The following is a 26,604-nucleotide window of genomic DNA, read 5'->3' on the forward strand; positions in this document are numbered from 1 at the left end:
AGTTTCCAGCAAAATTCAATTATGGTACGGCTGAAAGAAGGACGTTGCCCTTAGTTTTGTCATGGGCATTCACCGTCCATAAAATTCAGGGCAGCACCGTCGACCATGCAGTAGTATATTTGGGCTCAAAATTGTTTGAGGAAGGACAAGCATACGTGGCTCTAAGTCGAGTCAAGTCTCTGGAAGGGCTATGAATTGAGGAATTAGATTGTACTAAATTATCAGGTAAGAAACCATGTAATAATGATGCACTGAATGAATTAAATAGAATGAGGAATATTTGGTAGACAATTTCACTAAATACTAAAAACAAGAAAATAAAAATCGGTAAAAAAACTTTTAAGTTAAACGGTTTTATGTGCACTGAAAACTACAAAATAAATAAATAGTTACTTACCTATCAACCTACGTAAGTGATCTCGGTCATTAATATCTCTGATGGTAGTGGTTGTTATAACATGAACCATGTCAGCGGCCGAAAGGCAGTTCATGAAAGAACACTAACACCAGGGTTTGCTTGGTAGGTAAACTAAGCAGCCCACACTATAACAAGTAGGTATTTAGATCTTCTAGTTCAGAAATATTTTAGTACTAGGCAGAATAGCTTTTAGGCATATTAGACTAAAATAAAAACGTGGGGCCCCTCTGAAATCATACCTATGGCAGAGCACATCTTATACTTTGGTAGATCATGAGCTCGGCGTTCGCTGGTGAAGCCGCCACGGCTGGTTATTGATGGTCAAAACCTCCATTTAAGATTATAGTAAGTCGATTCAGCGGACCCTGGACTCCGGAGCTATGAGGTTTCGGATGCGACCGGGATAAGCCGCTAGGATGATGATGATAACGATTATAATAAGTCGATAAAATCCACACTTAGTATAGTATAGTAGAAAGTAATACAGAAATAATAATGGGCCCCACGTTTTTATTTTAGTCTAATATGCCTAAAAGCTATTCTGCCTAGTACTAAAATATTTCTGAACTAGAAGATCTAAATACCTACTTGTTATAGTGTGGGCTGCTTAGTTTACCTACCAAGCAAACCCTGGTGTTAGTGTTCTTTCATGAACTGCCTTTCGGCCGCTGACATGGTTCATGTTATAACAACCACTACCATCAGAGATATTAATGACCGAGATCACTTACGTAGGTTGATAGGTAAGTAACTATTTATTTATTTTGTAGTTTTCAGTGCACATAAAACCGTTTAACTTAAAAGTTTTTTTACCGATTTTTATTCTTGACCAATATAGCTCAGTATATTTGCAGCTTTACCCTTGCTCCAATTTTATTTTGCAATAAATTGCCGAGTGTAGCCCTTCAAGATTCGACAACTGGATTGCTGAGGAGTTTTGCTCGTACACTCTTGGAATATTGCGGCTAGATCTCGCAGGACAAAATGGTGGATACCGAAGATGTTGCTTGTGCGATGAGACAGTAACGGCAGCTACAGGTCGGACCTATACATCAGAGGAAAGACGATACACGGCAATATTGCAGTGAAGTCAAAGCGAGATAAATCATTTGCAATGTATCCGGCTAGACAATAAATAGTTGCAACTATAATGAAATATATTGACAATATCGCCGGGCTATAAAGTCAATATTGCAGTAATTGTTGCACAGATATATAATAAGTAACTTGACGGCTATAATATTGTAGCAAGAAATTGTCAAAAAACTAGCCAGCTTACGAGTACCTTTAGTTGCGTGAGTGACCAATCTGTATACGCGTCATTGTAGACTATATGTAGCTAATGTAGCTACTGACCCCTCCGTCGGGTACACACACACTAACGAAAATGTTTATTTACGGTTACAACTACAAGTAAAGGCCACGAGCGCTCGTACTTTGCAACTTGATTATCACTAGTGGTCCCACAGTAGTCGAAATTCGACTTTATTTAATTGAAATTATAAGTTTGTACATTATTGCGGTTCTATTGTCAAAGATTATTAAATATATAATCACAGATTTCGCTCAAACAGCACTATAGACAAATAATATTAAAAACAAACAATATTAATATAATCTCAATTTGACCACAGACAAAAAAATTACACAATATAAACAATAATAAAAGTTTGACAACAAATTAAGTATATTTGCGTGTGTGTGCGTGTGTGTGTGTGTGTGTATGTTTGTGTGTCAACACATGGTAGTGTGTACAATGTTTTTTTTATTGAATTAGTGTATTTTTAAGCATAATTTTAAAAAAAATGTATTCTGCTCTCCTTCTCTATATTCTCTATAAGTATGGGAAATTTCATTCGTCTCCGACGGCGCAATTTCCCTAAAAAGGGGTGCAAAGTTTTTGTTTCACTTATTAATATATTATCGTAACGCGAATTTTATAAGAATGTATGTTTGCTACACATTCACGTGAAAACCCCTGAATGGATTTTGATGAAACTTTGCATTAATATAGCTCACACATCAGAATAACACATAGGTTATAATTTATAAAGAATTAGTGTGAATTACCAAAATATAACGATAAGTGTCAAGTAAGTAGGAAAAAATCTGCCATCTGCGAGCTATTCTGGCGTGAGCGTCAAAAACCATTGCAGTTACACATATATGAAATATGTAAAGTTTATCTTATCTTAAATACCCCTACAAAAAAACTTACGACAGCATATATCTATCTTTTATGTGTAAGCATTATCCCCAAAATAGTGAAGAGGAAAGATTAGACATTTTGTTATGTTATTTTTTTGTGTTCGGTGCTGTCAGTACCAGATTTGTATAAAAGAAAATTCTATAAGATCAATAATAAATTACAGTCCCCGAAGGGCGCGTCGCTAGTACAATGTACATATATTTATAGCTGTAAATGGGCTGATAAAAGAACTTAAACACGTCATATATCTCCAACTTATATTTCCCAATGACCAACATAATAACTACTAAGGTAAACCGCGTCTTCTGACCCTACGGGTAGGTACCCACATTACGTTCATTTTTGTTTATAAGCAGTGAGACAGCCGAGCCGAGCAGCAGAGAAAAATATTATAAAACTAGCTGACCCGGCAGACTTCGTAGTGCCTGAATCGATAAATAAAAGACATATCAAGGGGACACATCAAAGGAAAAACAAAATTGTTTGTTTTTATATAATTCCGAGCTTTTTTTATTTTTTCTCACCTATAAACCTTCTCTGGACTTCCACGAATAATTCAAGACCAAAATTAGCCAAATCGGTCCAGCCGTTCTCGAGTTTTAGCGAGACTAACGAACAGCAATTCATTTTTATATATAGAGATTAAGACTTATGCCCGTATCTTTAGACGTTTCGTAAAATAGTCCTCCACTCTTAACTCATCCGATGATGCTCAAGAATTCCCTCCAAACTTACTCGAGTTTGGTATTTTTAGTCGACCATTACAATATTCCTCAACTGTCCTCGAGTGAGGTAATAATGATGAAAATTTGATCAAGCTAGCATCAAACCCATAGAGTTCTGTAGTCTATGGTCATTGTTTAATGTCAAAGTCAAGCTGCCGCTGTCTGTTTGACACTAGATGAACTTGTTTGATGTTTTGGTTGCTGAGTTATTCGTAAATATGTGTGCGTGCGGTAAATCTGAAAGTGTATTATTTATTTTCTAACCTATCATTATTTTAGATTTCGGATCCGGCTTTGTATTTTTATTCGCCGCTTTTATGTGATTTTGGTTGCATCGTGTTGTTGAAGTGCTTTTCCACAACCACCAGTTTATTATTATATAAATAAAACTTATAATCGCATTGACTTTATTTATCAGTAAGCAAAATATGTCTCTTATGTAGGTAAATAAAATAAAGAGTTTCAAATGCCTAACCTCGAACTATTTACTTTATTAATAAATATTATCAAACTTAAATTATCAAAATACGCGGGAATCATGCACAGATCCAGGCCATTGCACAACAATATCATATAATATTTCCATTTGCGGTCCACATACTATTTGGACATCGATAGAAAACCAGCCTTGAGGAACGTTCAAGGTACGTCGCGACGTACCTTAACTTGACAGTTCGGTCACTTCACTCCGGTTAGGAAATTTTTCCAAGGACGTTTGAGTGGAGTTTATTTTTACGACTAAGCATACCGAAACGCGCGTTGGAGGTTGAGTCGAGTCGAGTTACGCTCGTGTGAACGGCTAAAGATACGGGTGTTAGACCTTATATCTCAAGGTTTGTTTTCGTGTAGGTACGTTTATGAACTGCACAATAAACATCAGATTAGACGTCAACCAATTCATGCAATAACACAGTTTTATTTGGCTAAACTTGGCACCGGGCTTATTAAAAATAACGTTTGTGATTAAAAGATAACATAAAATGCGCTTATAGCAAATTAAATTAAAAATACACGTCTTCCGTTTTCCGAATTACACTACGTTTGTCTACCGTTGCGACTTGCATGGGGTAAATTCAAATTCAAATTCAAAATCATTTATTTCAACTTAGATGTCAGTATGACACACTTGTTGAATGTCAAAATACAAATAACAATGTTAACTCTACCACCGGTTCCAAAAAAAGCCACAGTCCTGAGAAGAACCGGCGAAACAAACTCAGCGGGCTTTTTTTTTGTTTTTTCTCAAATATTTTCTTTTTTTTAAATAAATAAAAATATTTAGAATAAAGGAAAAAACAAGCCAAAAAATACAATTAAAAATAATAATAACAATAATGAAAAATAAAAAGACCAGGAGCGAGCGCCTCATTCTCACGTAGTGCCATCTAGTAAATAATCCTTAACTTTATAATATGGCTTGTTGCACAAACGTTCCTTGACAGTTTTCTTAAATCTATGAACAGGTAGTAATTGAACGTTTAGTGGGATCTTGTTGAAAAGTTGTACACCCAGTTGTAAATACCCTCATTCCTCCTCTAGCTTAAAAAAAACTATATGTCAAACATTCATTCGCCGTCTCTCTTACCTTCTAACACGACATCTCCTATCTCACTCACTCAGTCGTGCTCCATATTTGTCATTCACCTGACATTCTGTTCCTATATGTTATATATATCTATGTTCCAAATTGTATTGTACACATATTGTTTCAGGGTGAATCCGCCCTTGTCACTAAAACCAGCGGCGATACTAGCAGTAGTGATGATACTGGCTCAGACGGCTAGTAATATTGGTATTAGAGAAGATCAAGAAAAATAAGAAGGATTTGTACTTTTTATTATGATTACTATGTGATTCAATAAATACTATAAATTTTTTTGTTACCTTGTCTGCCAACCCTATGCCTAACTAACTTAGCCTTTGATATTCCAAACTTGAATGTATGCAACATATTTTTGTGTACAAGAAAATTATTCGGATCTTTCTAGAATACAGATAAGGCTCCAATTTCGTATTAATTACCGTTTAGTTAAAATCCACATGAAATCATTTTTTCGTTTATGTAAAAGTACGTTGTTTTATAAAACAAAACTTTTTTAGTTTTTAAGCTATTGCGTAGCTTTTATCGCGGGCTTTGAGCGCGGCGACCTAATCAAGAAATTCTGTAACGAAAATAAAACCTAACAGCCCCCACTCCGCCTGCCGTGTAGCTCGTGTTCAACATATACACGCGTTGGGCTTGTGTAGTGCTTGTGAATAACCGCGCGGCGTGACGTCGCACTGCATGCGCATCATGGAAAGTCTGCCCATCTTTCTCTCGCGCGGTCAAACTTATGAGTGTGAGGGGACAGTTAATGTTTTGCTTGTGTTAATGTTTATAATTAATATAGCGTGGTCTTATTTTGTATTGTTTTAATAATAAATTATTATTGTCTAATTATAATTGCATAACTTGATAAGAAATGTTATGCAATAGCTTTACCGCGGCAGTCCCCGAGTTCCACACGTGTTTTTTATTTAAATTACATTCTATATTTGCCTGAAAATTAAAAAGTTTAGTTAGATTCCTACCAAATGATTAATGGCAGTTTCTATTCGAGATATACAAATAAATGGTCGGGCGATAAGCCACACACGGTAATCTAGTTCTAAACTAGTATTCCCAGTGCTATGGGAACCTGACATACATACAACCAGACACACATAAGTATTTACATACATAGAAACACGCGCGCAGTAAAAAAAAGCCTGGAATAAACCTGTTCGTCACACTGTTTTCCCTGAGTGAGAACCGAACCCACGATCCTCGGACCAGCAGTCAGGGACGCTAGCTACCACACCACCGTTACAGTCGGGTACGTTTTCGTTTATTAGAAATTACATTTAAATTATTATTATTATTTGTTCAAACGGGCGAACGAACGAACAACAATAAACTAAATGCCGCCTTGAAATATAAGTTCCGAGTCTATAAGTCTGAGTTATATAGTACAACGGCTCCGCGGCAGAAGTAGGCAAGTTGAATTTCTAAGATCTCATTTCTATGTCCGATGTTCTATTGAAACCGAAGAAATCGTAGCCCAAACCGAATTGGAAATGAATTCCCGTAAGAAAACGATAAACGCGTCCTCAAACATGCACCAATAAACGAGAATGCAATCAGAAAAGCTGACACATCACGAATCGTAATAGCGAACGCCCCCCAAAACAAATCCGGCTATATCGCGAAAGATCAAAATAACATTTGTACCGAAATCATTTATCAGAGCTGATTCTCTTTCCATTTGGCGTCCCCCGGCTCACACCACCGCTACAACGCCCAATGATCGTAAACTATATTATTTATTAAGTAAGAAAGCGGAAAATAAATTTAATATTTGTGTTTAAAAAAACCCGTTGATTGTTTGAATAGTTGTATGTCTTAAGACATAATTAAATTAAAACTACTATTAGCGCACATAGCAATTGAAACATAATTTAAACATGAATGAAACAAAAAGAATAAATGTAGGTTTAAATAAGTCTGAATTTCATATTTAAGACGGCAAATCTCAATCAATGCATCAAACTACGATCTTCTGATTCACTATATACTATTTTATACTACCCTTACTGAGGGTGCTCATACACTGAATAAGCCAGCAACGATGTAAATATTCAACGGCGTAAAAGTAAAAAAGTGGCAGCAAAAAAGAAATAGAAAAGTCGTATTTTTTGTACCTTCATGGTGGATGAAGCAATTTGGAAACAAGTGAAAAACGTTATCATTCGTGTCATTTTTTTAAGTATTTTAAGTAACAGGTATCGGCTTAAGTATCGGTATTAAGTATCGGCTAACTTTAGAAAATAAAGTGTGGTGTAAAATTAAAATCGCTATCGCTTATGTCCTGTGCGCTCGTTCTTATAGCTAACGCGCACCAAGCTAATGTGTTTCAGGGGAATAACATCTTTGTGGGGTGTTCGTCATTAATACCTGTACGCAACGATTGCCAGATTAAAATTTAATATTCGTATTAACTTCACTGTCATTCTACTAAAGGCTTATGAATATTAAGATTGGATTAGGTAGTTAAAATTTAATCGTGTTAGCGAAAAAAGTAGACATCTAATATGTATTAAAAATAGAGTTCGTTTAAACTCTTATTCATTTGTTACAGTTAGTTTTCACCGATTTTCTCACGAATACCTAGAAGAATTGTAGATTGTACGTGATTTTTTCAGGTGCTGCCTTTTTAATACGCTTTTATTAGCTTCAGACGTATGTATGTTTGTAACGGAATCTTTGAACATAATTTTGACTCCCTTCAAAACGTCGGATTAACGACGCTTTTTTACAATAAAATAATTTTTTCTTACACTATTTTTAATTCAAATTTATTAAAATTTACTTTCTATTTTTTAGTTGGATTTTCTATAGCAGCGTATTTTGTTAGGTTTTTTAAACTATTATTTATTTTTCCTATCCTTCTTCAGATAAGAGGCACACAACAGAAGTCACTGCATAATCGTGCTTCTGCAAAAATTATATTTAAGCAAATACAGATACCGATAGCAGAATCCCTTTGCTCAATCGCTTCATGTACATGGAAAAAGTTCGCGTGAACCTTAAATAGTTACATTTGATAAAAAGGTTTGATATTTGATTGTGTCGTCCACCTCGTTTTTGCCACAGATTCGCGCCATATTGAACGTCACCCCATCTAAATGATAATTCGAGGGCCCTCTTCACAATAAAAATTATTGCGGCCAGTTTATTTTATTACACTTGGTATTGTGTTAAAAATATACAAATAAAACGATGCTGTTCAGTTAATAATTTTATCTGTATTTTATCTCTTATACAGTTGTAATACGGATCATTGTATCTTGAACACAGAGAATTATAGGCTGTGAAACGATAGTTTTTGAACATAGTGTTGAATTGTTTTGCTGAACAAATATCGATATATCGATTCTTTTGTGGGAATATGCTCCCCATTGTCTATGTTTGAAACTATCTCTAACTATCTAACTTACTCTAATAAGTGTCTGATGTCTATATGTGTGCTAGTTTATTATATGACCCATCATGACGTGTTGTACAAATAGTTTCATCAGCTGAGAGTATTCATATCTTTGGAGTTAAAATGTCGAGTGCGATCCAGTTTTAATGTCGCTAAAAGTAAAACACTCAAATAGAATTCATAAATATTGAGGTTTCTCAATAGAACGAGGAAGTACTATTTAAAACCGGCTTAGATTGTGTTATAAACCGGACCTCCGCATACCAACAATTTTCAGAAAAGATCTTCCAAGTCGTCGGCGACCCACTCTGTCTGGCAAACCGTTCGATAGGCTGTGTATACGCTTTGCACACTCCTATGCTCCAAGGAGAATGATCTAGAAGAACTTCCAGTGCCGGTTTTCCTTCAAAGCTAAAACATAACCTTCAAACTAGTTTTAAGGAAAGTACGCTAAAGAATGCCCTAGCATTCGTCCATTGGCGCATTGATCGTAATTGCGTATCTTCTTCTTCAAGACCTACTTTCTACCTATATTTAAAAACGTTACTTTATTGGGGTAGTTATAATTATTATGTGGAGCAAATATAATAATGTGTTTCGTTTATTTTGACTTTTTAATTAAATAAATTATTGAATTGAATTGAATTGAATCTCTACATTATATTGATAAAACAAATTCATCCTGCCGTGGGCGCAGAGCATGGTTTAAAACGCCTCTCGTTAATAAACTTCTTGCCTACCCTTCTTTATCCCTATCTTCTTTAGATCAACAATACAATCAAGTATCTTGGGCCATCAGATGTTAACAATAGTCCAGAATGAACGATTCCTATCACGTTTAATGACAATCGCTAGAGTTTACATGTGTGACATAAGAATGAAAGTTGTTGTCATTAAAATGTTTTTTTTTATATTTATCGATAAACTCACCGCCCTATACAGAAGCTGATGTACTACAAGGTATTGAACAAAATAGATAGAGATTTCGCGCCTCTTACCCTTTGACCAATACAGCCACAATTTCATCCTATTTACATTTCGAGAGGGAGCCTCCGCTGTAAATATTTCCTTTCAGTTTATGGTAAAAAGGTTTTTATTACCGTGACCCTTTGATCAGTAAAAAATAAACGTTACTTTTGTTTTTCGTATCCTTTTGCCTTTTTTTTGTTTTAATAAAGTATAGAGCATTTTATGACGCAAATGTTTTATAGTGTTTTCTTCGGTTTTTGCGAGCCGTTAATATAATTAAAAGAGCTTTTACGCTTTAAGCTCAGGTTTTTTATTGTCATTATAGTATTTCCGACGCTTCGAATAGTTTACGGCTTTCGTAGCTTACGACCTCGACTACGCTATTTCAAACCGTAAAAGTAGTTTAATTACAATGTTATATTTTAATCGAGTGAGTTATTATTCGCGTCCCATTGAAATTGTATTGGGCTCACACCAGTAAGTAGGTACATAATCATCAAATTAGAAAATTTGCGATAAAACAATTTATAGCAACATTTAATAGTCCCAGAAGCTGATAACCCACCATGTCATGCGGTAACCGAAACCCAGAAATAATTGTGCATTGTATATTTTAACTAATAATTTATAAAATAACTGGTAATAGTATTAAGAAATATTTTTATCGATCTTAATAAATTTCCACAGTAATCAACCACAAGACAAAGCTACCAACCCCAAAGCCACATATCTCCCTTTTAAATCGCAATCAACGCCGCCATGTTTGACGCCATTGTGAATCAAATTCCCGCCTTTTTGCATTTTTCCATTCGTTAGGCACAGATGTCAGATCTCGTAAGTGATAAGTTCTTTATTATTCTTGATGATATTTTATCTGTATATTACAAATATATACAATAATATTGTACTATTTAACATGAAAAGTACTATTCCAGCGTAGCGGTTTTACAATTTTTTATCAATGAACAGAAAAACGTAATAAGCCTTAATTTTTCGAAAACAGTTGCCATAACTGAATTCAGTAAATAATTTAAAAATTGCATTTTTTTATATACATATACAAAGAAGATTAATACTTGGTTGAGGTCTGTGTCTAATAATAATCCAAATCTCTAAGTATAATCCAGGTTAAAGTTGTTCAGATGAACTAGAATCTAATTTATTAGACCTCAGAATGTTGACTGCTATCGGATATTACCTAAATAACTAAAGTGAAAAGCTATATTTTATAGGATAAATGAACAATTCACAATTTCACACCGCACTTAAACTGCTTAATTGTACAAATTACAAAACTTAAAATAAATAAACAAGGAAAGCGAAAAAACTTCTCGAAAGTTCGTTTGAAACTAGATTTTCCAATTTGAAACTCCTTACCGGTGAGACTGCAAACCTTCTTTTTCACTCGGGCAACGTTACCGCGATTTATTAGATAACTTTGGTGTGACCAAGTTTTGGACGGTTGAAAATTGTCAACGTTTCTTATTTGTGTTCACGGTTTGTTTGAAGACATCAGAATTATGATAGACAATAAAAATTAAAATTTATTAGACAGACTTGTAATGGAAAATGTATAGGTATTTATGTTCGTTTTTAACAAAGATTTTCTTTTTCTGTGACCAAGTTATAGTACCTAATAAGGATTATCAATACTATACTTAGTATAAAGAGTGGTTACCTAAAAGATTGCGCAATAGTATGTTTTATTTACACGTCGTTTTATTTGAGGTCGTCGTGGCCTAAAAGATAAGACGTACGGTGCATTCGTGTTGAAGCGATGCACCGGTGTTCGAATCCCGCAGGCGGGTTCCAATTTTTCTAATGAAATACTTACTTAACAAATGTTCACGATTGACTTCCACGGTGAAGGAATAAAATCGTGTAATAAAAATCAAACCCGCCAAACTATAATTTGCGTAATTACTGGTGGTGGGACCTCTTGTGAGTTCGCGCGGATAGGTACCACCACCCTGCCTATTTCTGCCGTGAAGCAGTAACGCGTTTCGGTTTGAAGGGTAGGGCAGCCGTTGTAACTATACTTGAGACCTTAGAACTTATATCTCAAGGTGGGTGGCGCATTTACGTTGTAGATGTCTATGGGCTCCAGTAACCACTTAACACCAGGTGGGTGGCCTGTGAGCTCGTCTACCCATCTGAGCAATAAAAAATAATAAAAACACGGTAATAAAATACTGTATGCTTTGTAATATATTAAAATAAGTATCTAAGCTTTTGTTTATTTCATACATCGAGAGCCCGCGGTGCGACACCTACACTACACGCCTGCCATATTCTCTAAGCACGGCGTATTCCACACGTCATCCTATTTTAATGGCTTTACGTGTAAAAGCAATGCAATGAACATTAATAAACATTCACATTGTATAATTTAATAATTTTTCAGATCGAAATCAACTTAAGATGTAACTTAAGACGGTTCACGTTAGGTATCGGCTTGGCTCTGGCCCTGGCATTGCTGAAGTCCATGGGCCACGGTAACCACTCACTCAGCTGGGCCGTAAGATCTTTAGTTAAAGATTAAATTTCAAACTTTTGCTTCTAATTTACAAATTATTCGTCCGTTTTGATTTATACAGACGGTAAACAACAGAATTCGTAAAATATTATTCCTTATTAAACACTCATAATCGCACATCAATTCAGCAATGCAAACAAATCAAGTTTTATGTAATTATTTGAGCAGCACTAGCGGCGTAATGGCGTCGCTTCCGGCTCGGCTGCCATTAGTGGCCATTTCCTTGCACCTTCCGGTCGCTTACAGAGACGCGGTGCGGCCGTATCTAATAACCGCTAAAGGCGTTAACTGCTTACACGTTACAATTTCATTTCCTTTTTGAATCTTATTATTCACGTTCTGCTTTTATTCGTGTGACTGTGTGCTTTTTGTATATTGCCTTAGTACTTTGATAGAAACACTTTCTTTTTACATTAAAATCTACAAATTCTAAATATGAAATCATATATTTATGCTCTCGTTTGCCTATAGTGCCAAATAAAAAATATAAAAAAAAATCACATAGGTCACATCTATTTATCTTGGTGACGGCACCTAGCTACGGTTCTAAGGCTAATAGCATCGGAATTAATTGGAATTTTCTTTTGAAACTTTGACAATGTATTCTTGAATAGTTTTGCATATCCGACCCAGGCGATAGGGCCAGGCAAAGCCCGAAATATGTCTTGTCGATCCTCGGATCTTAGTGGTCTTAGGCTCTCCAAGCACCAGTCCCGTCCTCGTCGAGCTCGTCGACAAGCGAACCCATAGACACAGCCCATTGAGTTTCTCGCCGGATTTTCTCAGTGGATCACGATTCTGATCCGGTGGGAAGTTCTGAAAAGCACTGCTCCTGCTAGGGCTAGTGTTAGCAAATTCTCTCACTTTGAGCCCGTGAGCTCACCTACCCGTAAAACCGGATCTGAAATACCCCCTTAAGCTACCAGCGAATAGGTAGGAAAAAAAATTACTAACAAATTATGGAATAAAACAGTCATGATTTCGAACCGTCTAAGCTTATTTCATCCGCTAATCATACCGTTCCTAAAGTGTCAACACCGAGCAAGCGAATGACACATGAGACGAACTATCTACGTAGCATCATTCATCTGCGTATCGAGGCAAAATATAAAAAGACAATGATATAACCGGCTCATTACCCACAATGTCATGTTTATGAAAAGCGATAGTTTACAAAGCTATTAACGGAGTTATCGAAGAACGCAAACGCGGCCCTGAGTGGCGGAAGCGGTTGATTGAGTGTTGCCACGTGACAACTTCAAGCAAACGCGTCGGGTATTCAAGCTTCATTCCCAATAATAATAGACGAGTATTGGATTTAAAAAAAAACAATATTTGTAGTAGTATTTCTTAAGACTGTTACGGTATTGGAATCGGTGCGGCCAAATAAAAAATTTGCGCTCCCAAATGAAACTTTTTAGTCAATATGAAAGAAACAAAACAATTATAAATTCATTTCGTCTGTGTGTGCTTCGATATATGTTATTACTTCTCTGTTTGTTATTATCAAACTAACATATTTTGTGTACGGAAACTATATGATATTTAATTTTGTTGAAAACTTTCGCCTGTTAGACTACTTAGATTTCCAGATGGTTCCAGATCGTTTTATTATAACAAACAATAATAATTAATAAGCCACCTCAAAAGTATTTCTCTAGTGTATGTATTACAAATTTTTAAACCAAAAAATTACCATTAAGGTCGGTCCGCTAATGACTTACATATCACTATACCTATATGAATATAGTCGGATAGAGCATATTCGTATCTATATTTTAGGGCGATAAAAGCATCTCTGAGTTAGGTTTCCTACTTCAGTGCTCTGAGTGAGCAAGCCCGCTCTGCAAAGTGTCAAAATCTTGAAAATTTGAATCTATACTAATATTATAAAGCTGAAGAGTTTGTTTGTTTGAACGCGCTAATCGCGCGCTACTGGTCCGATTTGAAAAATTCTTTCAGTGTTAGATAGCCCATTTATTGAGGAAAGCTATATGCTATACAACATAATGCTAAGACCAATACAAGTGGAGCACCAATAAAGAATGTTTCAAAATAAGGGTTTAAATAGCTCCTTAACATGCTATAATTAAAAAATATTTTCACTTTCTACGTAAATGAAGTGGGGGTAAAATTTAGCGCTATGCCAAAGTAACTATTCCACGCGGACGGAGCTAAAAGCTAGTAAGGTATATTCGCACCAATCTGGCCTGTTTCTGTCGCGAACCAGTCAAGATTTTCTGTTTGAGGAGTGGGGCAAGTATACTAAGATACAATTGAATATTCGACCTGAAGTTTCGTGGTGGGAATGAGACAGTTTTCACGTTGTTTGACATCTATCAGCTACTGTGACCACTCATACGAATGAACGCAAGTTTGTAAAATGCCATCTAGAAAAATTAAAAACATAATCTACATATTTGTATACAAGCGGCCCGCTCCGGCTCCGCTCGGATCTAACAAAAACTTCAATGATATTTGACGTCGTTTTATTTTTTTAAATAAAAGAACACTTATTGCGGCATAACTACAATAGTTATACATATGCTGTCATGACACTTTTTGAAAATAATAATGTGTTCTACAAAGTCGTAGTATATTATTTTATTTTATCATCAATAGTTTTCGCAGGGCACGCGATGTAAAGAATATTTCAGGTATTTTTTTACACCTTGTGTTATTGGTGTTTTAGTAAGGATCCCTCATTTTTTTCAAAAAAGATTATAGCCTATATCACTCGACAATAGTGTAGCTTCCAAACACTGAAAGAATTTTTCAAATCGGTTCAGTAGTTTCGGAGCCTATTCAATACAAACAAACAAACAAATCTTTCCTCTTTATAATATTAGTATAGATAATCTACATATTTTTGTATATTTCTTAAATATTCAATCAAACTTAAGTAAAGGTTGACTTTTTGGCGGGAACGCGAGAAGTGAAGTTGTGTGATTTGTTTTATTTTGTCTATTTAGTGTTTCTTCAGGTTTAAATGTGTAATAACGGTGGTTTATTAACTGTTTAATATCTGTGAAAGTGCACAAATGTGGGAAAATGATACAAAGCCGCTGGACGTAACTTCTGGGAGTCCTCCAAAAAGTCCACTGAAAAAATCTCAGTAAATGACCACCATTGTACTGAGATTATATTTCATTCCATATCATCTCAACTCATTTCATTTAATTTCATCCCAGTTGATTAATGTCTCAAATTAATCATCTTCATTTCACTCCATATTATCATTTTTCATAAAAATAAGAATATAAATTATTTTTTTTATTTCTTGTTTCGTAGATGGATGGACGAGCTCACAGCCCACCTGGTGTTAAGTAGTTACTGGAGCCCATAGACAACCTAAATGCGCCACCCACCTTTGAGATATAAGTTCTGAGATCTCAGTATAGTTACAACGGCTGCCCCACTCTTCAGACCGAAACGCATTACTGCTTCACGGCAGAAATAGGCACGGTGGTGGTACCTACCCGCGCGGACTCACAAGTGGTCTTACCACCAGTAAAAAGTTGCAGATGCGTGAACAGGTATAAATAAATGTTTAATACATGTAAGTTTTTATCAAACAAAATATGTTTTAAGTTTCAAAAATGTAGTACAAAATTCTGTTTACATCATGCGAATTATCGTAGAAAATAAAATAAAAGCAAAGAAGTCAGCCACAAGCGAAGCGCAATCGCCCGATGGATCGGCGCGAGACGTCCGGAATTTTAAAAGGTAACACCCGTTTTTTTTTTATATAATATATTTTTAACGGTCCCTTTCTTTAGTGGAAACTTTACGAAGCTATTTACATTGGGATTCAAAACAGCGAGAACAAACATTGCGAATGGATTTTGAATACACGTTTTTATAATGTTCGTGGACATGTGATGCGTAGAGAGAAGATGCATGTGACTAGGAGATGTGTGGAAATGGTAGTGCAAGGTAGAGGGGGAAGAGGTCGACCGAAGAAGTCATGGATGGAGTGTGTGAATAACGATATGAGAGAGAGAGGAGTGAGTGTTGAGATGACGGCTGATAGAAGAGAATGGAAGACAAAAATAAGCTGTGCCGACCCCACCTAGTGGGATAAGATGGAGAAAAAGAAGAAGAGTTTTTATAATGTTCGTAATTAAATATTTAGTTAGGTAAACAAAGGGGACGGCCCATTTCAGGCCCAAAGCGGACAATAGATTAGAGAAAAAATACTTAGTGCATTAATTTTGTCATAAATAAATATGCATTTACTTTCTTCCAAATAAGCGCCACTACAGTTTACAATAAGTAGTTTAAAAAAAGTAACTGTATTGAAAAAAACAAGAATTTTATTTTTGCGGGAAAAATATTGCCAACATCAAAACCTTTTACGTATTAAGTAAACATTTTAAGTATATAAAAAAACATATAAATAAATCATTTTAAATATTATCATTAATCAATCGATTTTAATCGATTTTAAGCACATAAAATAACATCAAAGACATACCCATTGGACTTTAACTTGTTACTATACTTGAGACCTTAGAACTTATATCTCAAGGTGGGTGGCGCATTTACGTTGTAGATGTTTGTGGGCTCCAGTAACCAGTTAACACCAGGGTGGCTGTGAGATCGTCCACCCATCTAAGCAATAAAAAAAAACTTAACTTGTATTGTTATTTAAATATGTACAACTAAAACAAAAACATAAAAAATAAAATATAATGTGTACTCGTAAAAAAAAGATTAAGAAATAAATCCAATATCGGTTATTTAAAAAAATTATCGATATATGAATTTCATGTAATTATTTTTCTTTATACTGACAACACTGATTTTAATCTGACTGACTGAGGACTTTTTGGCGGGAACGCGAGGAGTGAAGTTGTGTGATTTGTTTTATTTTGTCTATTTAGTGTTTCTTCGGGTTTAAATGTGTAATAATGGTGGTTTATTAACCGTTTAATATCTGTGAAAGTGCACAAATGTGGGAAAATGAAACAAAGCCGCTGGACGTAACTTCTCGGGATCCTCCAAAAAGTCCACTGAAAAAATGACCACCATTTTACTGAGATTAGATTTCATCTCATATCATCTCATTTAATTTCATCCTAGTTGATTAATGTCTCAAATTAATCATTTTCATTTCATTTCACTCCATAATATCATTTTTCATAAAATTAAGAATATAGATTAAAATAAGACATGACTTAAAGGTCTCAGTTACAAGGTCATAAAATATGTCTTAAAAAAAAAAATCTGACTGACTGACACTTCGCTTGCTGCTTGTGCTTGCGTTCAAAATGGATGTTTTGATTTTTCTTCGATTTATTTTGCTTTTATCAATAACGTTTCATACTACGGCTGAAAACCATTGTGTGAATTGTGGTTTTAACCTGACCGAGACTTAAAACCGTGTATATGCTCTCCTGTGCTATTTTTAGATGATTTACTAATTGTGTATGAATATGAAGAAAATATAGAATAATATAGATATTTAAAGAAGTATGTGTGTTTTTTATACCCTAATAACTACAATTGGATAAAAATACATTAGGAACATCTTAAACATTAAAAAAAGAAAAGTTCTTGAGGTATTTATATAGAAAATTAACCTCAAAACGAGTTTTTTATTTTTATTATGTTTTTTATAATAGTGGCGTCAATTTCAATATATTTTTTAGATATCTAATACATTTAAGAATTTGAATCAGTCCATTTTTATAGTAATATTTGATGTCCACCTTGGGCCTAGCACACTATGGAGAGTGGGCATTCCCCTTTGGGTTGTCAATTTTTTAACACAGACTTTTTCTCGGTCTTCACGATTCTTAGATATAATTTAAACTACTTTTAAGGCTTAATTATTATTTTATTGTAATGATTGTCATATCGTTTTAAAACTGCAAGTGTGCGTATTCCGGTTTGCAAATTAAATAATGCATGGTAAATTTGAATAAAAAAATGGTTCTAGTAAATTCATTGGGTTTTGATTCATCACGGGGGGATTCGGCACAATACACGGATAGTATAGTGCTCATAAGAGCTAAACAATTCCAACTTTTTTCGCGTTGTTTTTAAAAGGAAAAATCAATAAAATAAGCTATATACGTATAACATATATTCTGCTATAAGCTTCTTAGCTCTCCGTCGATTTGCGTGCGCCTACTGTGTCGATCGGTGATCACGTTGCGTGGAATCAAACGAGAGCATTTATTTCATCATGGGCCTTCCTGGTTTTACGGTATATACCACTACTTTTACGGAACTTAAAATAATTACATAGGTAATCATTTTATGTTAATTCATTTCTAATATACCGTATCTGCCTATCTTAGTACTTATATACCCACATATTTGTTTGATTACCTATGTATTCTCTTTAAAGTTTTTTTATCTCCACGGAATAGTATTATAGTTTCCGTGAATACCTGGCTGAGCTGAATGCGGAAACACTTTTTTTTCTGTTAGGATATGTCTTTAATGTTTATCTTTTTATTGTAATGGCACAATAAATAAAAACAATTGCTTAAATTGGTGGACGAGATCCGGCCTCCTACCTGATGTTCAGTGGTTACCGGAGCCCATATCATCTAGAACGAAAATACTGTCACTAACCTTCAAGTCTCAGTTTTTACAGTACAACGGCTTTCAAACCGAAACGCATTACTGCTTCACGGCAGAAATAGGCAGGGTGGTGGTACCTACACCTACCCGTGCGGACTCAAGAAGTTCTGCCGCCAGTAATAAATCTATGTTAATCATAGCGTAAACTATGATTGATTAACTTAAAAAATTGAATCAGATCTATTTCATAACGACATTAATTGTGTAATTATACCACTACACCCTCATTGATGCGTGCCCAATGACGCTAAATGAGCAAAACCACAAAATGGCGAAAATGGCGCTGCCCGCTTCACCATTATATTGATTTCGACGCCATTAAAACGAACCGGAAATTAAAAAGAAATAAAAACATATTGCTTTCCCGCGCGTCCCGAAACTTCGTCCAATTTGTATACACGTTCCATTTTCGAACATCGTTTTATAAATGAAAAACAAAAAACGGCCCAACGCGTCCGTTTAAATATCGAATTTCGAACCTTATTTGAAATGATTCTAAATTGAAACTTTATGTTGGCATTTGGACACGGGATTCTTTTCAATACGAACCGAATGTAGGGTAGGTAGATTTTATTTGGCATGCCATTATTGTCAGCGCGTTATGATTATTATATTATCGGGCGATAAACGAGCATAAAAAAAGATATATCGCGTGGAGGCAATCATCTCAATCGAGGATTACGTCGTTATTACAGTGTTTCATGTGGATTTATCGGGAATGTTGCCCGCTAATTAGATATCTGAACCGAATGTGGGGTGTTTGAATCGATTATACGAAGCTTTAGCGGTGTCAGCTATTGCTTGATTTGAAACATTTAAGCAAAAATGACTGTTTTAGCAATCCAAACATTAGTTAATATAATTTTAAAAATATATCAGTTTTAGACATATCATCATATAGGTACATATGTCACTCATAATCTCATTGCTATTCCGGTCTCTCTTGATGTAACTATACTCTGTGGCATTAACGAAGTCGAAATACTTACAATAGTAGATAAACACGCGAAAATAATGTGATTCAAAAAAGTTTCCTCAGAATATACCTCATAAACAAACCGACGGTTTAACGAAAACTCACGACGTCCTGTTTCCCCCAGTTCAACGCGTCTTTTAATAACGTTAAAGACTCAGCGGAACTCTTGGCTGTTGTGGTCTTCGACTTCAGCCAGACCTCCGAGGTTCACTCATATTCACACATACTAACCCATAACAGCTCGCATTGGTTTAGTTTTGTTTGCTTATAGATGGATTCGTATACATTTCTCTCTCGCACTTGTAAATTTTTCTGGGGATGATCACAATGACCTTTGGCCCACACATAAGGTCCGTCCACCGCGTTTACTCTCGACATACTTTACCCGAAGATCTGCAAGCGGAGTAAAATGTCCCTTCGTAACAAGGTAACAAACACTTCACAAAGCTTGCATATATAATGCCCTGTGCGACTGCGGTGTTTGCTCAAACTGCCCGTACCCACAGAAGACACCCTTTATTTCCTTCAGCTCCGTTTTAGCAGGATACTAGCCGTCCAAGCAATGTATTTCGGGAGGAGCGTCTATCTTCACGACGACCTAAGCCTCGTATCAATCAAAAAACATCTGAAAGCAGCGTCAGAACGGTACTTCGCAAAGGCGGTCTGTCATGAAAATCGCCGCCGCTGAATACTCCCCAACTCCGGCTCACGCAGGAGACAGTCGCTATCGACGCTGTAGACATCTCCTTGCGGATCCCTCAGATTTTTTATGGGGCATTTCATTCGGAGCTATTGAAAATCTTTTTCAATTTTTTTATATTTTTTTTATTGCTAAGGTGGTTGGACGAGCTCACAGCCCACCTGATGTTAAGTGGTTACTGGAGCCCATTGACATCTACAACGTAAATGCGTCACTCACCTTGAGATATAAGTTCTAAGGTCTCAGTATAGTTACAACGGCTGTCCCACCCTTCAAACCGAAACGCATTACAGCTTTACGGCAAAAATAGGCAGGGTGATGGTACCTACCCGCGCGGACTCACAAGAGGTCCTACCACCCTTAATGAAATAAAAAGTTTTTTTTTTTTTCGAAAACGAATAATCTTCGTTGTTATTTTATTCGTTCTATTTATTATGAGCTTTTTGTGACTTATGATTTTTTATAAAACATTTTCGGAAATCAGAATTAAGGAGATCAAAGAATCAAAGTTGGTGACATAGCTCGTAGGATTAGCAAGCTGAAGTGGCAGTGAGCAGACCACACAGCGCGAAGATCGGACGGCCTATGGGTCAGAAAGATCGTCGAGTAGAGACCATGGACAGGCAAGCGCAGTGTGAGACAACCACTTACCAGATGGAACAACGACCTAGCGAAAATCGCTGGGTCACGTTAGGGATACAAAATCGGTGGCAACGGACTGGCCGCATTGGAGATGGATTGGAGAGGCCTATGTTCATCAGTGGAAAGACTAGATGATGATAATGATGATGAATTTCAGAAACATTCAAATCGAATAAAGTGATGTAAGTACCTAACAAAATATATAACGCAGCAATAATCGATACGCTCCTAATTTTGCATCACGACAATCGATTAGATATTGTATTATTACAATAGATTGTGCTAGCGTACTGTGTGAAGACTGAAGTGCTACACATAAACTCCATTAATAATAAAACGCCACTAATGGTTGGTAAATATTTAAGGACGGGCGTCATTTAAAGTGTCCTTCCATTGAATTAGATAAAACATTCATGTGATAATAAATCATTTTATGTTAACTTTTTTTCGGCTTATTGCTTTAATTAAAGACAAAGGGTCAGTCAACCTATCAATGTTTTATAGAGTGGAGATAAAGCCAGGAGATAAAGGATTGTTTCCTGGTAAATTTGAGCTATGCGTCGCTACAGCGCATTTATGAATTCAATTCTTATTAAATTCTCTTTATACGGAAAGGCATTAAATTTTAGTACAATACCTAAACAGGCTAGGATTCCGTAGTCAGGTAATCTTTGACAATGTATGTTCTATGATCTATGTTCATAATTGTATCTTTGGTTTGTTCTAAATATACCTACTGAGCGATAACAGTGGCTGGTGGTAGATATTGAAATTAAAAAAAGACAAAAGCTATGTAAGTAATTTAAATTTATAACACATATTTTTGCAAACAGAACAGAATCGGCCGATTTTTTTGTATAAAAGTAATGAATGTCTGTCTCTGTCACTAGCTGCTTTATTCTCAAATGCGACTCAGAATCCAAAAACTTCCAATTAAAAATAACACTTAAAACTTACATTTAAAATTTCTCAATACCTATTTTCTTAGAATGAGGCCTGTGAGTTTTAAATATATATTTTATTTATCAGAACTTTCTAATTGATAGTTGAAAAGTTCCATTGCAAAGTTAGATTGAAAACGGATCAAATCTCGTCAACTGAATTTAAATGAAATATCACTCAGAAAACATTTTATAATTTTATTCAACAGCAGTTTTTAAATCTATCTCAACATAATTGGGTACAGTCTTAACTGTAATTTGGTACATCATTATAATTTCTTCTTTGACATCAAATCATCGGAAATTCTAAGGCATTGTTTCCTGGTAATTTTGAGATATGCGTCGCTACAAGCACATTCGTATTTTCAATTCATATTAAAATATTCTTTACAAAATGTCAAAATATTTTCGCGCAAGCTGTACAGGCTAGGATTCCGCAGTCAACTAATCTATGACAATTTATCTCAAGCTTAGAACCGTAAAATCGGATGTTCATAATTAGCAGGTTTTTCTGCCTGCCAGTAGCCTCAAAGGGCTCCTGGCTTCAACCTTGGTTGGTAGATGAGCACAGGACTCAATCTGAGAGATTTTGTTGACATCCGCCATAACAAGGGCAGTGCGTCACTGAATCTACCACCAGATTGGAGTCACGATCCCGAGTAGCTCAGTGGGTTTGATGGTTAGTCCCTGCGGCCTTTTTTTCCCCTACCTATGCTGATAGCCTTGAGAGGCTATTTCAGCTTTTCCTTGACGTGTAGGTGTGCTCACGCGGCTCAAACCGGGAGTGTTGCTACCACTGGCCCTAGAAAGAGCAGTGCTTCGTAGAATCTACGATCGTTTCTGAATCGGAAACGGAAACGCGACCCACTGAGAAGATCCGACGAGAAACTCAGTAGGCTGTGTCTATGGGTTAATTCACTCGTCGAGCTTGTGGTACCTAAAAGCACCGTTTATGGATCGGGAGGATCCGTAATGACGTGCTTAGGGCGACGTCGATTGCTTACCATTCGGTCTACAGGATCAGGTATGTAACGGCGACAAGAGGGTTTTCAAGTCGTACCGCCTTTTCAAAGTGGCGCAATGATACCGACTGTAGATACTTACTCACTGAGTCAAGCTCCAGATCATCATGGAGCTGCGGCCTTATAATTTCGCATATTTAATCAGTTGTGGCGTTTAAGTACGCACCTTTTTATGATGCGTTAGCCGGAACGCACGAGATGTGGGAAACGGCATATAGTGTGTGACACGAGACCTTTTTACCGCCAAATATGAAAAACATAAAAATAATGTATAAAGTGTTAAATAACTAATTTAATGCGAAATAAAGAAGGGATTCTATATGCACTCCCTCACAGTTTTTCATACATATGTAAGTCATAATGGAGCTGCGGCCTTATAATTTCGCAAAAATAATCCGTTTTTCATACATATGTAAGTAGGTATTTTCTTGTGAAAATCAGTAGTTTGATACAGTTGTAGAAGCAGTAGCGTCGCTTGATGCTTTCTTCATCATATTATTATGTATCCGAAGTGTTATAACCTTTAGGTCACGACTACTTATCGTTAGGGATTATTTTCAGTATTATTTGAAAAATAACAACACTGTCTTACATGTTCATGCTGTAATAGGCATACAGTAGCTACACCTACCTACAACGTATGAAAGGGCAAACTTATGAGAGATCCCTTTTTTATACGCTTTTTTCCGTTATTTGCCTAAAACTCTTTGAAAACGAAATAACACAAATTTTTAGGGCATTTACTGCCATCTGTTGTCGAATAGAATCACTAAATGCAACTATTATTTTTACAAGGCCTACTAGATGTCATTACTGTCGTTTCATGATAGTTTATTCGGATGCTACAAGATGGGGCTAAAAGCTATTCCCATTTCTTCAAGTATCTCAAATCACGGCTGTAACTTAATTTATACAATTTAAGCGTTACACAGTTATTCTTCAGCCAAGATATGTCAGGAACATACTTTTAGTTTAATTAAATAACGTTGTTCTGATGTTTATTATTCAAATATGTTTGTTTTTTCACGACTACTAAAAATTTATTCCAGCATTCATTTTACAGATGTTTATTTATGGGATGGTCCTCAGAATCCTAACATGATGAATAGTAGTAGTAAGGACTAATATAATTTGCACGAGTAATGACACAATTAACGATGGAAAGTAGAAGGCTACCAATAATAACAACCACACGCATGTATTACTGTAAATTTAAATGGCATTCATATTAATTTGTTTACACATGTGACATTGTTTAACATGATTTTCTAACCTCTTAATTTTACTAAAACACTTTCTAAAGATTCTTGTCTTAAGTAGTTATTTTAAAAATAAAAACACCGTTTTATTTTTTAAACTATTATTTAAGAATGAAGTAAGTATTCACTAGGTAGCGTTGATGTCTTAGGTAGTACTGGGCTTGCATAGTCTGTGGCATTCAACTCTGTCAAATGTCAGTTTTCTGAAAAATATTGTTTCGAAAGTATCCTCCTCTAATGATATTAGTCTGTGGCTTAGATTTTGGCTAAGTTTGACGGTTATTCTGTTATGAGATTGTTATTATTTTTCGCGTTGAATTAAAAGTACCTTTGTGCACATCATTTTATATAAATAAATTTAAATAAATCAATTATACCACTACTATATATAATTAAATAATTTTGTTGTCAAGTTATCTGATATTTAAGTTTAAAAATATAGTTAAAATAAAGAACTTTCCCTTAGGATTTTTTATGTGTTAAATTTATGGAATTGATAAAAATGAGTTGAATAAACTTTTGTCGGACCTCGTTTGGATCTCAAATCATTGTTCGTAGTGTGAAAAAAAAAGAAGTACAAAAATGTCCACGGACAGGTTCCACAAGTAAGTAATGGGACTTGTTATCTTGCATTCGCGAAATTTATGATAAGATTGTGTAGAAATCGATAACTTTTAAATACTTCCGAGTGCGTTTAAAATTAATTGAATTCTCAAAAGTTAAAAGACGAAATGTATTTACGTAAAAGTTAATATTTAAATGCCAGAGAATTCAAAACAGAAATGAAGAAACAACAAATCTCCTATTTCTGCGACGAACCCCATGCATCAGTTTGAAATCTGAGATAAGAGTGACATTTATGATGTGATGGCTATGGCCTCCAGTGACTACTTAATACTAGGCAGACTGTAATTCAACTATCCAAATATACTTAGGTAAAAAATAAATCGAAAGTAGCTAGGAATATCTATATTGAGAAAAAAAACAGATGGCTCAAGAAGCTTAGAGAACTGAACTGGCTCTTAGGGAGCATATAATTTTTTATTTATTTTTTTATTTATTTCTTAGATTGTTGGACGAGCTCACAGCCCACCTGGTGTTAAGTGGCTACTGGAGCCCATAGACATCTACAATGTAAATGCGCCACCCACCTGTACAATACAACTGTATGCAATTCTTCTTGGAAACCATTTAACTGAATGAGCATCTACAAATGAAGTCTATCTATAGAATCTATAGAAGTGCAGAAAACCTTGTTAAGTTCAAGAAAACAAACTACAAGAAATTAGAAGGTTCAAACATAATTACTTATGGGCCTTTGTTTAAAAAGTGATTGGTTTGCAAATGCGGCAGTCTGTTGGACTAAAAAAAACATACCTCATCAGCCAGACGCCCTCCCGCAATCTGGTAATTGTACATAAGAAAGATAAAAAAGAAAGAAAAAGTGGTAGTTGTTTCTAAAGTAAAAGTTTACAACTATTTTTTTAAACATTGTATGCTTTTTTATAGCCTAGACGGGTGGACGAGCTCACGGCCCACCTGGTGTTAAGTGGTAACCAGAGCCCATAGACATCTACAACATAAAAGCCACCATCCACCTTAAGACATGAGTTCTAAGGTTTCACTTTTAACAGTACAACGACTGACTTACCCTTCAAACCAAAACGCATTACTGCTTAATGGCAGAAATAGGCAGGGTGGTGGTACCTACCTATGCGGACTCTCAAGCCGTCCTACCACCAGCAATTATTTCTTTACATTTTTGTCCTGGGAAATGGAAGTTTCACCTTTATCATTATAAATTGTGGCTAACTACAGTAATATAGCCAGAAAAGTTATATCTGCTAATTTTAAGTATAAGCATAAGCACTTAAAACTATTAAAATCCATCATACTACATTGAGTAGACGTGGCACCTGTTAAAAATTTATCAACTAAGTAACAACAAATAACTAGGTTAATAAATTTGGACATGTTTCATTTCATATCACATATTATAAAATATTGACATATTTATATGTACGTAATTTTTTAGAAATATACTAAGAGAAAAAATTGTAATTTCTTCATCAGAAAATGAGAGAAAAGTCATAAAAATATGTAATTAAACTTCAATATCATCATCAGCCTTTATCTGCCCACTGCTGTACATAGGCCTTCCCCAATGCCTTCCACATAATGCGGTCCTCCGTCTTTCGCATCCAACGACTTCCCGCCGTGCGCACTAAGTCGTCAGTCCACCTGGTTGGAGGATGCCCCACGCTCCTTGTCCCCATCCGTGGCCTCCATTCGAGGACTTTCCTCCCCCACCTGGCGTCGCTGGCTCGACAGATGTGACCGGCCCATTGCCACTTCAGCCTGCTAGCTTTGAGAGCTATGTCGTCGACTTTGGTTCTCAATATCACATTAATTAAATTCCTTTTATTATTTCCAATATTTGTTTCATCCTACAGATTTTTGGCATGCTAGTTAGTTTGATTTGCTGTTGCTGTTGTAGTCCTATGGTGCCCCACTAGTACATCCGTACATCATGGTACATCCCTCACAAGCTGTCTCCTCTTGACCCTGTCTTGCGCTTGCTCCTTGAAATAACTCCAGGTCACGTCC

General features: G+C 35.6%; 2 protein-coding genes across 3 annotated transcripts in view; both read left to right on the forward strand.

Moving 5' to 3' along the window:
• The window catches only part of LOC114253338 (nudC domain-containing protein 3), a 386,657-nt gene that overhangs the window by 252,851 nt on the left and 107,202 nt on the right, over positions 1-26,604 (forward strand). The window lies entirely within an intron of this gene.
• The window catches only part of Sans (SAM_USH1G_HARP domain-containing protein Sans), a 45,279-nt gene continuing 42,907 nt past the window's right edge, over positions 24,233-26,604 (forward strand). Inside the window, exon 1 of the mRNA XM_089734310.1 lies at positions 24,233-24,602. Coding sequence (XP_089590436.1) covers positions 24,580-24,602 — 23 coding nt within the window. The 5' untranslated portion in view covers positions 24,233-24,579. The remainder of the gene's footprint in view (positions 24,603-26,604) is intronic.

The sequence above is a fragment of the Bombyx mandarina genome, chromosome 17 (genome assembly GCF_030267445.1).
Source record: "Bombyx mandarina strain Sakado chromosome 17, ASM3026744v2".
NCBI lineage: Eukaryota > Metazoa > Arthropoda > Insecta > Lepidoptera > Bombycidae > Bombyx > Bombyx mandarina.